The 12,546-nt window shown below is 47.6% G+C and overlaps 1 protein-coding gene across 10 annotated transcripts in view; it reads right to left on the reverse strand.

Annotated features, from left to right (window-relative positions):
* Nucleotides 1–12,546, reverse strand: part of sema6cb (semaphorin 6Cb) — a 97,834-nt gene that overhangs the window by 60,013 nt on the left and 25,275 nt on the right. For 8 of the 10 annotated variants that reach the window (XM_081695826.1, XM_081695825.1, XM_081695820.1 and 5 more), the window contains 2 exons: nucleotides 12,006–12,092; nucleotides 10,281–10,362 (listed from right to left, as the gene is read on the reverse strand). The exons of 1 other annotated variant lie outside the window; for it this stretch is intronic. In XM_081695826.1, the coding sequence (XP_081551952.1) occupies nucleotides 10,281–10,362; nucleotides 12,006–12,044 (121 nt within the window). In that variant the 5' untranslated portion in view covers nucleotides 12,045–12,092. Of the gene's footprint in view, nucleotides 1–6,634; nucleotides 6,751–10,280; nucleotides 10,363–12,005; nucleotides 12,093–12,546 lie in introns of all 10 variants that reach the window. One more of the 10 variants, XM_035530525.2, reaches the window with a different exon arrangement.

Consider the following 12,546-nt stretch of genomic DNA (forward strand, 5'->3'; position numbering starts at 1 on the left):
TGTATAAACACAAATGCACAATTGGAAACAGTGGGAAAAACTCATTGTAATGGCACCAATCTCAGCTTCATATCATTACTTGCACCTCAACCAATTAGCAAACATTCCAGTAGGCATGACTCTCTCTCTTTCTCTCTCTCCCTCTCTCGCCTGTAGGAGTGTGAGAGTTTGATTCCTGCAAGGCTGACAGTGCCATTCACAGCGGCATTTCATCTTTCACTCCAGACATATGGGTATGCCCTGAGAGATGGAGATAGTTTTTTCACACTGTCCATGAGACGTGAAATGATAAAAAAGAAAGGACAAAGAGGCCAGGGTAAAATGACCCTGACATTCCTGCAGAGGCCAAATCATGCTAAAAAGAATTACCTGGACCCAGCCACAGACACCAAACCTCCAACCATGCATCTTTTGACTGGGTCAAAATTATAATCCAAGCCAACATCCAAACCTACATTTTATGACTGGTTCAAAAATATAAACCAAGCCAACCTCCATCTTAAATACAGGCCCAAGTCATAGGAAGCTTTGGGGTTCTCAAATCAATGAAACCTCCAGCACAACTTTGAGGAAGAGTATAGGGGTGCCAACGAGGAGGAAAAGTGATTTCCAGTGAACAACAAATGAAAATGGATGTTCTCATTAGTCCATGCCCAAGCTTGCCGAAAGTCTATTGGAAGCAGCCTTGGGTGTGAATGAGGGCAAGAACATACAGCTGCTCATCTGAGACATCAGGGCTCTAAATATTTGTCAGTATGAGCCTAAGTAAGCGGAATTGTTATTTTAGCTATTCTAAACAGTAGTCGCATCATAGAAAGTATTAAAAGGAATGCTTTTGGAATAAAAAAGTTTTACGTGCTCAGTAGAAGGTTCTCTGAGCATTGTGCCTGGGGAAGAAAGGGACTTGTGTATGGGCTCAGGGGTTTCTTCCAAGGCCCTTGGCCCAGGGTTCAGGCTGCAGAGGGCCAGGTCACTGGTCCCTGCTCTGATGTCATGGGAACGGATGGAGAGGTCCTGTCAGGATGTCGTAAACTTCCATCTCTCCGTCTCTTGCAGCTGTTCAGCTGTTTGCAGTCGGTTCTTCCTTCGTCAGCTGTTTTACACAAACACCCCCTTCGGCTGCAGCTTCACAAGTGCACTGCTGATGCATTTCAAGTGCTCCCAAAATTATGGCTGGTGAGAAACACACAGGAAAAGGTGGTAGGTTGCTAACAGAATATACCTCTTTCTCTCTCTCTCTCTCTCTCTCTCTCTCTCGCTCCCCCCCCCTGGTGCTGGTCAAAATGAACATGACCCTGACTTGTCCCTTTTCCTCTCCAGCCCGGTGTGCCAGCTGGGGAAACCTCATTGTTCTAGCTCTGCAGTTTGACAGGTAGCCTTTCAGCCCTCCCATATCTCCCTGTGTCCAACCACCACCGTCGCCACCCCCATGCGCAGCTCACTTCAGACAACTCGCCACACGCACTGACCTTACAACGGCCTTTCTATTTAGTCATGCAGCAAAAACCATGAGCACAATCACTGTGCAACTAACCTAAAAAACAGCGCTTTCTAGAATTCTGCATGTCTGTTATCCATGTCCGCATGTGTCCCAACCTTGATGAGGCGTAAAAGGGACACAGAAAGAGCCTGAAGGCAGACCAAAGTCCCGCCGTATTTTATACATCACCTGCACACCGAAGCAATCCTCCACTGGAAACGTAAGCATCCGCTCTTGGTTCCTGCCATGGTGGGCTGCCAACGCTTGCATGAACATGGCAATGCAGGAAAACACAATCTAAGAGCCTTGCTGGACATAAATCACCTTGAAAGCAGCATGCAGTACTTGGACTGACAGCTGGACAGCTCCCAGCATGCCTTTATTAAAAATCAAGTCATGGGGGCTGAATGTACCACCACTCCGCCTCCGCCTAAACCCACACAGGATGGCTACAAACCGATCACTATTCCCGGGGGAAGGGGCTTTTGCTAGAAATGCAAACCATAGACCTCATTTAGCAGGCGGTGGAGGTGGAGTGATGGAATGATGGATGAAGGGATGATGAGCGTGTTAAAGGAGAGGGAGAAGCATTTTAGAGACAGCAAGGTGTGATGTATGCTTCTGTCAAGCTGACAAGTCACTGGAACAACCTAGACATGTAATCACTCCAACCTGGGAAGGGAAAGGGAAAAATCACAATCACAGTTTACCCCAACCCCACCCCCGCCACAAAATAGGGCCAACTTCAGCATTTGAGTAAATAAACAAACCCCCAGTGGTATTACAGGAAAGGCTGGCTGAGGTGGAACAGAGATACCAGCCTATGCATGTAAGATCCATGACACCAAAAACAGCAGCATCAAAAAATAGCTCTGTGAAAAAGCGCAGGACCTGCGGCTTCAGAATAAACACGTCAGAAAATGGCACCGCTGCCATGACTAATTTCTCCTGTTTTCTTTGACCAGGAGAAGCTGCCCCTGGGTCAGATATCTTACCAAGCCTAACACAAACCACAATTTTCTCTTGGCCAGCCACACTATGACAGTCATTACGATGAAAAAGAAAAGTGTCAGCCCTGGTGGCCTTGGGATAAAGCAGCCTCTTCGTGGAATTTTTCCTCACCACTTCACAAGCTCTTTCCAGCAGTGTAGCCCATTTCTTCTCTCTGTTTGTGGAACAAAAGATTTAAAGACATTGCGGAAGTGCAGGAGCTGCAAACAAAGAAGTCCTTATGGATCTTCTTATCTCTTCTGCCAGCACACACACACACACACACACACACACACACACACACACACACACACGCACGTACGCACGCACACACACACAGATAATCCAGGATTAGGCGTGCGATTCTACATCCAGGCCCCATCCTGGATCCCTAAAGACATGGGAAAACCTCATCCGTCCACCCCTTCCCATTACCTGGCTCTGAGTAACCGTGGCCATGCATAGCTAATGCAGATAATGAAATCTGGTCTCCAAGTCAACGGCACTCTCTCACCGCCTATCTACTCTCCTTCTCCCGCCCCTCTAATCTCTGCTGCTGTCTGCAAACACGCATCTCATGGGATGATGAAACTTCATATCTGTTGAAATCTCTGAATCTGAGATGAGGCGACGAGGAGCAGACATGAGCTAGCCGGGCGCTCCAGTGCCTGCAGCCGTCTACGGGGTTCTTACATACTGCGTCTGTCAAACCTCCTGGCCATGGTCTCCTGATGCTTCAGGCCACAATGTCACTGACATCTGTACATCACCATCTTTGTTCATTCAACGGCTGTGCCAAAACCAGCAAGGAAATTCAAACCACAAGAGCACACGCAGCATGTGGAGATGGCCCTCTGCCCTGCGCTGGGTGCAATCTCATTCCTCAGAGCTGTTCACTAGATATAGCACAGCCATTCAACCAAAGCAGCATTCCAAGTCTCGCCAAGCACTCAGGGAAATGCACTAGGCCCCGGAATAGAAAGCCGCAGCCTTTTCTGTTCCGCAGTTCCACGTCCATTCCTGAACAGTGTGCCAGGGGCTGGTCACTGCTACTGACGGCGTTCCACTAGTCTTGCCTTTGATATGCGACGAATGTTGTGCATTCAAGGCCACAGTAGCAGAAACCACAAGACCTCATAGCACTGAGCCGAGAGAGATATCGGCAAGTTCAATGTCTTTTAGTTGTATGAAGTGAATTATCTAATTGCAAGTAAAGCTCTGCCTTTGAGGACTTTTTTCAGCCAACTTATTTGACTGACACAGCAGTCTTTCCCTGTTATAAAAAAATTCTCTCCATTTTTTTCACTCACATCTCTTATTATAGCCCAATGTTCCAAGCTGTCAAGTTAACCAAGAGCATTTAATACATTCCCATCTCCAGCTCAACCCTCTCCCATCTCCAGCTCAACCCGCTCCCATCTCCAGCTCAACCCTCTCCCATCTCCAGCTCAACCCGTTCTCCCTTCTCTTCAGAATTTCAGAGAATTCAAGTCACTCAGGCCCCAAAGCTTCCAGATCAATTGTCCATTTTTGCTCCAGTGCTTGTGTCATTCACAGCCAGGTATGGCGAAAATGACTCCTCTAGAAACTCAAGTAACCCGATTACTAAAAATCATTGATCCAAATTCCTTGCGTCGAAGCTTATTTTAATCCATAGAACTATATGCACGGCATTCCTATGCCCCATCGTGCCTTGCTCGAAAAATATGTAAAACACCCATCAAGCCAAAAACAGATTCAGTAGCTAAATACTAAGCTTGCTTGCAAAAAAAAAAAAAATGTGGGAGCACACCAAAACAATGTGAGGTGACACTGTATTACTTCTACTGTAAAAGGGTGGGAGGATAGTATAAATAAGCCATAAGTGACTTTTGAAGGATTTTTGCACATATTTTCTTTACATATTTCTATTGTTTTCAAGAACTCTTTCTGCTTTCACACAAATGTTAAGGCCCAGAGTGCACTGTAAAAGTTAATGAAAGTAGCAAATGACAAATTATTAGTTTTACCTGGTTTATATTTTTCATGTGTGTAAACCAAACTATTTGGTGTTTGCCATTCATATCAACAATCACTACACCAGTTTCATCAAAGTGATGTTTAATGACTTGACAAAACGCAACACAATCATGTTCTGCACATATCTTGAAAAACACAAGAAAAATAAAAACTTCATGGAAAAAATATCCCGGATACCATTTTTATTTTTTATTTTTATTTACTTGTTTTTGCATTTCAGAAAATGTTTTATTTAAAACCACGAATGTAATATTGCACTTAAATTATGTTGAGTTTTGACAGATACTGTATGCAACTTAAGCAATAAAAAAAATACAGATTTTTCTAAAGTAGAAACCAATTAGTTGTTCATTTTAAGAGAACTGTCTTCTGCTTGTATATTTATTATTGCTCTTTAATAAGGCAAAAGTACTTCTCATTCGATTATTCGATGGAGCAATCGATAGCCAGGCTGGACAAACACACACTGCTCAAAAGGGTCACCCAGCCCACTGTACACCCCTCAGACACATTGTTTGATATGTGTGTGTGTGTGTGTGTGTGTGTGCGTGCGTGTGTGCGCGCAAGTATGAAAGCCTGTCTTGAGTGAATGTGTGTGTTGGTACAGCACAGGATTAACGATGGTGTCGGCACAGCATAGGGTTAACAATAGTGACGGCACAGCACAGGTTAGCAGTGCACTTTCTGAGCATATAGCTCACAGGGGTTTACAAATCTGGCATTGCACTCAAATGGTAATTAGCTAACATCTCTCTACCTGTTTCTGTTGGCCCACCATGTTACTGTTTCCCAAAAAAAAAAAAAAAAAAAATTCCTTAAAAATGTTTTAAAAAACAACAACCCTACTCTGCTTAAACAAAGTGGGGCAGTTCATGGAAAGTATTACAAATCTGTGTCCCGTCTCCCCCCCCCCCCATCTCTCAGACTCAAGGGATATCAGATGGCCTTTCACCTAGAAATGAAACATTGCCCACAAAACTCAAGCTAATATCCTAATTCTTTTTCAAAATTAAATCAACTTCAAACTGACTGACTACCAGCAATAGAACATTATTCAAATGTGTGTCAAAGAGCCTGCAGAATTCTGCAATGCAGTCAGAAAGAACCATTTGGTCTTCTGTGCACATATTCGGTATCCAATAAACTCTCAACCGCAATGAACGCAGGAACACAATGAGCAAATGCCACCAAAAATCCACTAAGAGGGATCAATAAAGCTATTGCAGTACAGTGACGGGGAGCATTAGAAATATGGCTTGTGCGTCTGGCCCCTTTATATAACCACACCACACCACACCATGCGCGTGCACACACACACACATACACACACACACACACACACACCCACCCACCCACCCAAAAAAGACAGGAATCTTTTCATCTTTTTAGTTTTCATAGACTATAGATAAGTGGCACTGACTTATCCTGTCTAATCACCGAATTCTTTGCAGCACAACCGTCTTCAGGAGAAACAGCAGTGAGTGAAAGGGCCGTGGTGAGAAGCAGGCCCAGCCTAGCAGGCCCAGCCTAGCAGGCGGGGCTTTATGAAGTGGGTTGTGTAAACATGCACTGAATGAATGGGAGCTCTGACTGGCTGCTTTGAGGGGAGCCCCTAGCAGCACCGTGTAATAGGCTGGCACACTCATCCGCTTTGGAGCAAGCTTGTGGAAAATAGCGGGTCATAGGCTGCCAGGCGTGCATGTGTGTGTGTGTAGCCTTGTTCTGCTAATGGCACTCTGGGTTTTGGGTTGCCAGCGCCAGTGTGAGTGAAGTCTGAGCCAAGAGGCCCTGCTTCTCCCTGTCCTTACCACAGAAGGGAAAAACACTGCTGCACACAGCCAACGGCTAGTTCACACACGCACGAGCGCATACACGCCACACACCCACACGCGGATATTAATCTCGTAAAGCGTCTCGCCTCGAAAACCTTGAGTGCAGCCCTTCTGAAGCACACTAGTGTGAGGATGTGGAGGTAACGAGTTCTGGGAATGCGCCTGGAGTTTATTTTAATGTGGGAATCTTTCATCTGATCCTGCTCCTCTGCTTGCCTGATTTTGTAGAGAGGACCTCCACACCTGAGGCTGGGGGAACCACAGGGGGGAAAGACAGACAGACAGACAGAGAGAGACAGAGACAGAGACTTGCCTGCATTAGGGCCAGTTAAATGAGGCTCCTGCATGATGACCGACACTGACAGGTCAGCCAGTCAGGTTGTGCACACGCCGTGACTCCCACCACAGCAAAACAATTTCCCTTTCAGTCTGCAGGAGGAGAAATGAGCTGCTGTTTACTGACCTTTGCGTGGAGCTGTGTCAGTGTCATCACTGTTCCTGCAGTGGCTGCGGGACTGCCCCAGACACACGTACACACAGAGGAGGACATAATAAGAGCTACAGCAACCGTGTGTGTGTGTGTGTGTGTGTGTGTGTCTCCGTGTCCTGGGAAGTATTGTATTGTGTCGTCAAGGTAGACACAACAAGAGAGTGACGGTCTGTATACCGACGAGGATGGAATCATGGAATAACGAGCTGACTAGGCTGAAATTAAGCCAGCACTGAGCACTGAGAAAGATGCACTGATTAATGGTTCCTTTACACTGAAAAAAATAGCATGCAGGCCGAGAAATCTGCAATAGTCTGCTCCCAACAACACAGCAACAGAGGTCTTACCCAGCAGTGAAGAACAGAAGTAAGAGCATTAGCTAGCGGTTGTGCGGAGTGTTGAAACAGGCTCCAGCTACTTTGCCAAAGGCTCACTGCACTCATCAGCTCTGTGTTTACAGCCTGATCTGTGCTGCAGGTTCAGCAAGATGCTCACTGTTTACCCACTATGGTTCCATGAAGCCATCCCGAAGGAAGTGCTAAGATGGCGTCTGAAGACATCTACCATCCCCATGTTCATTACTGCAATTATCGTCATTGTCAGTATCAGTGTGTGTGTGCGCGCCTGTGTATGTGTGTGTGTGTTTGGGGGGGGGGGGCTTCAGCTGTCAGGAGCTTGTTGGGTGAGCAGGCAGCACTGTTGACAGAGGCTGAGGAAGGATGGAAAGATGGCGAGTTATCAGTCAGCTGTGTGGCGCAGAGTGCGTGTCATGCGAAGTGTGTGTCGGACAGAGAGCTGGAGCAATGGCGTTTGTGCAGGCGGAGGTCGCATGTGTGCAAGCGTGCCATGGCTGACGCTATCTATGTGCAGAGCGATCTGGAAATGTGCCAGTGAATGCAAGCGTGTGTGTGTGTGTGTGTGTGTGTGTGTGTGTGTGTGTGTGTGTGTGTGTGTGTGTGTGAGCACGCGCATGCGCATGTGTGAGTGGCGGGTGTCGTGCAGACACTGGAGAGCGGGTACCACTGACGCATGGCTATAAGCTGAGAACGCCACGGCAACAGCTTATCAGCCAAAACAGCTGGAGCGCATGCCGCCCCCTGCTGAGGGAGGCCAGGGGCTTATGGGGCTCATGCAGAGAGAGAACGCACACACACACACACACACACACACACACACACACACACACACGCCATCACCTCCATCCAGGCAGAAAACGCCCTGTAACCTGTTCTGCGGAACACTTTTGCCTTCCTCTCTGTGTCTGGCTCCATTGCCTGGCTCCGACATCAATAATGCATGGGCGCTGGGCTGGGGCCCAGGCCACGGGGCAGCTCTGTGGCTCGCGGCCCGTTTGCTGTGCATGTCAGCTCACTTCTCCAGCCCCCTCTGCCATCTGCACTGGGAGAGGAATTACCGTGCCCCGCGTGCCATTCCTGGGCCTGGCACACACTCACAGGGCAGGTGCGGCTGCTGCCTGTACAGGCCGGAGCAGAGCCGGGAAAGACAGAGGACCAGCAGTATTCCTTTCATCCCCATTTCATGTCTCTTGTGGAATATGTATGAAAACACAAACGCAAAGGCAATTTTGCTGTGCTCCCCACAGCTCTTGCCGTTCCTGTGCAGACCGGGTCCAAACAGCACAATAAAAATGTGTGTGTGTGTGTGTGTGAGAGAGAGAGAGAGTGAGAGACAGAGACAGACACGCAGAGTGCAACACAGTAATGGCGGCTCCACTGTCTGCCATTGTAATGAAATTAGAACAATCTCCATCTGATTTATGGCAGTGCCACATCTGAAAGCGCCTCTTTTACATAAAGGAGAGCGTCTCCCTGTAGCCTTGCGATTCATCATCCAGCCACTCTGATGGATCCATCTGTCTTAATCCCGGCTCCAGTCCTTCCCAGTCACTGTAGTCCTTTCTGTATATCTCTCTCTCTCTCTCTCTCTCTCTCTCTCTCTCTCTCTCTCTCTCTCTCTCTCTCTCTCTCTCTCTCTCTCTCTCTCTCTCTCTCTCTCTCTCTCTCTCTCTCTCTCTCTCTCTCTCTCTCTCTCTCTCTCGGGACTGTTCTGCTGGGGGGTGGGGGGTTAAGAGGGATGGGGGTCAGCAGAGAGACAGTGCACCGGTGTTTAACCTCCCCATTATTTACAGCTCCAGACTGAAGATTCTAAAGAGTCAGGGAGGGAGGACTCCTGACTGGCTGACTCAAGGGCTTGTAAAAGAACATGGCTCCAATAAAGATTTCTGGACCTGTGCATGTGTACGTTAGGGGTGCACAGCATGAGATGTCCGCATGCACTGAGCATGGGCGGGGCCTGGGGACCTGGGGGGTGCACCTGGGGCTCATGCGTGGGTCAGCGAGCATCTCTGAGGTGTGAAGCGGAGCCGGCAGGGACAGACGCATCGCAACTGCTGGGCAAAGCTCACTGTCAGGGTTGAGCAGTCACTGGGCTAGAAGGAAAAAAATCTGTCTGGCAAGCCTGCACTCCACAGGGGCTCACTCTGCTTCCAAACACACGAAGAGGCGCATGCATGCGCACACGTCCTCTTCATCTCACATGTGGAAACAATCACGACAGCATCATCATAACTGAAACCAGAGAATCCTGATATGTGCAAACTCACAGACAGACAGACAGACACACACACACACACGCCACAGTAGTCTGCAGCATGTGAGAGGAGGTGTATGTCCGGACCAGGCTACCCTGTGGCTCGGCTGCAGGAGGTGCCTTTGGGAGCTCTGCCTGCACATCTAAAGCCCCATCTGCTCCCGCGGCAACCGCTCTGCTCCAACGCCAAGCCACTCCCTGTGTCCTTGGACAGACAGACCACTAAAGTCTGAGGAACACAGCACATCCAATCTTATGATTTTGTGATAACATCCCTCGCACGATAAAATCGTCATAGTCTTTTTACATAATGATATAAAAGTAGACATCAGTACATGGACTTGTATCTATATGTTGACAGTATACTGGCAAACTGCTTGTGTAATCAATTTGAGCAAGTGAGGCAGAACCGAAGCATATGAAACTCAAAAGGCACAGAGCTGACCAATTTATGTGGTGCTCCACTGGAACATGTTGAAATGTTTACCAAAATGCATTCATGCTTTGCTTGGTTATTCCTGCCTGTAGTTATTTTTGATTACTTTTGGAGTCTATATCATTTAAAAGTCCATGCATTAAATAATTCTGATCATTCCAGATTTAAGATTCAAAAACACAGCAGGTAGAATGCATTAGTAATCGCTTTTCCTTGACACACATAGTATTGGGACCAGTTATAAAAATCCAGGATAAGTCAGACCTTGCAGAGACCACTGGAGGGAAGTCGGTTTTACAGAGGAGGGAGGGGAGAAAGCGACTGAGGAGGCATCTGCCTAATCGAATGTGCTAATTAACCTTAGTAGTGCCCAACGGAAACAGGCTGAGCAAGAGACAGGAAAGGATAGATGGATTTGTCTACCTATGGCCCCAGTGGGCAGGACGCTCCCTCCGTGTGATCTGCCGCGCCGGATGGGCTGAGGTCTCTGAACAGGGAGGCCCGCCTGGAGAGAGCCAGGGGTAGAGAGCTGTATTTAAGGAAACCATTTCAGAAGTGACTCGATCAATGACGGAGGGACTTGAAATCCAGTGGCAGCCTGTTTGAGAAGCAGCACATCCGTGTGCTCTTGTTTAAGAGGAGGAGTGTAGGGAAGAAAGCCAGTGTGGAGGAGGCTTTCATCCCTCAAACACTGAAAGGGAGATGTGATCATTCACCAAACAACCACACTAATAAACCCACCCACCTCAGGCCAAAGGCACTTTTGTGAACATCTTTCCTTTACACTGTGTGTGTGTGTGTTTGTGTGTGTGTGTGTGTGTGTGTGTGTGTGTGGGATAGGAGGTCTTCATGTCTGTGTCTGTGCCCCTGCCCTGACAGTCTTGGTAGCATCCTTCTGAGAGCTGTCCTACTTTCAACCTGCACATGCTGGGCTGCCCATCTTCCACAGGAGCCAAAGTCTGCTCCCTCTCTGTCGGATTCATTTTCCTGAGCTATTGTTCAGCTTAGGCACACACACACCCACACAAACTTACTTCTACCATTTCCAGTGTTACGCGATGTGTATCCCACAGATGAGCAGAGGTCTTTTTCACACATCTAAAACTAGTCTGAGTTTGAATGCCAACAAATATATAATTTATTAACATCAAGTTCTGGCTGCTGTCAGTATTGTTTCATCCAAAACTTCCTTTGGGGGTGAAGACTTCAGAAGTGCTTAATAAAATTGTATTTTATCTGACAGTGATGTTTTGAATTGACAATAATTATACTACTACTGTTAACTATTTTATTTGCTAACTTAAATTCTAACTCTGTATAATACAGAGGCAGACCTTGATTACGCAACTCACAGCAGTAAACAGCCCATCAGTCAAATGTCACCAGAATAATACCCATCTCCTTCGCATGTTACAACAGGTCTGGGACACACCGCCTGCGTTTCTGGGAGTGACACGGGGAGCCAGGCAAGCCCTACAGGCTCCGGTTACTCAAGGTGGGAATAAACGCCGCCTTTCACACCTTTCTGCAGCCATCGCCCACACGATGGAGCCTCACTAGCCCTGAGCTCCTCCCAAAGGCCAGCCGGGACATGGCTAAGCTGGGCGCAAGAGTGTGCTGAGGGGATTTAGGGCAGATCACAGCCTGCAGCCTTACACCAGCCACCCATGGGCCATTTAGCATGGGGTGCCGAGGTGCGGCAGACTCGCATGTTCTCATTGCGCAAGTCTTATTAAGGGATTGCATATATCACTGGACACACTTCAGATAGGGTCGTGCGTTTTCATTTAAGAGTGCTAATAAATTTGAATGTCGGACTGTGTTCTAATGCATGAATCAATACAGGAAATGGGAATAGACAGTCACAGAGCTAAAGTGAAGGTAAGTGTTTACCAAGCCTTAAACCTCAGAGTGACAAACAGAAAACCACAAATGTCTTATCCACTTACACAGCTTTGGTCAATATTGCTAACAGATTACAAGCCTTTGAAGGATTTTCAGTGCTCTGAGCCAATTCTTCCAAGGTTGCATATTGACCAAAGTGCAAGAAAAGATCATGAAGACCCCCCCCCCACACACACACACACACACACATCTCTCTTTCCCCCTCCATCTCTCAGTTCATCTCTTTCCCTCACTGAGACCTACAGTGTCTTCCCAGGGGCTCAGTTGCTCCTCATTGGTCATCGCTGCTCTGTCTCCATGGAGACGGCTAAACGGGCACCTTCCTGTGTGCTGCAGCAGTGGAGGCACATGTGAGGACCAAACCAGGCACACGCAGGGCACAAACACACACACACACACACACACACACACACACACACACACACACACACTCCCTCTTAGTATCCACCAACAGCTGACAAAAAGGAAGACTCAGACAATGACACACACACACACACACACACACACACACACACACACACACACACACACACACACACACACACAGAGAGAGAGAAACAAAAAGAAAAAAGCTGAAGAGCGATCCAGGAAAAGCATGCTGCAGAATCAGAATGCTAATGATGCCCAGCCAGCAAAAGAAGAATGTTCTGTCTGTAAATGTCACTTCCTTTAACAAGGCGGTGTGGGTAGGTTGGGCAGGGAGGTCAGGTTGGAGATGAGCACTTATTTACAATACCCTTCCATCTGGCACTCAGTCCCTCTCTCCATCTCCACTCCTTTTCCC

Source organism: Electrophorus electricus, chromosome 14 (genome assembly GCF_041902795.1).
Source record: "Electrophorus electricus isolate QZ-2024a chromosome 14, ASM4190279v1, whole genome shotgun sequence".
Taxonomy (NCBI): Eukaryota; Metazoa; Chordata; class Actinopteri; order Gymnotiformes; family Gymnotidae; genus Electrophorus; species Electrophorus electricus.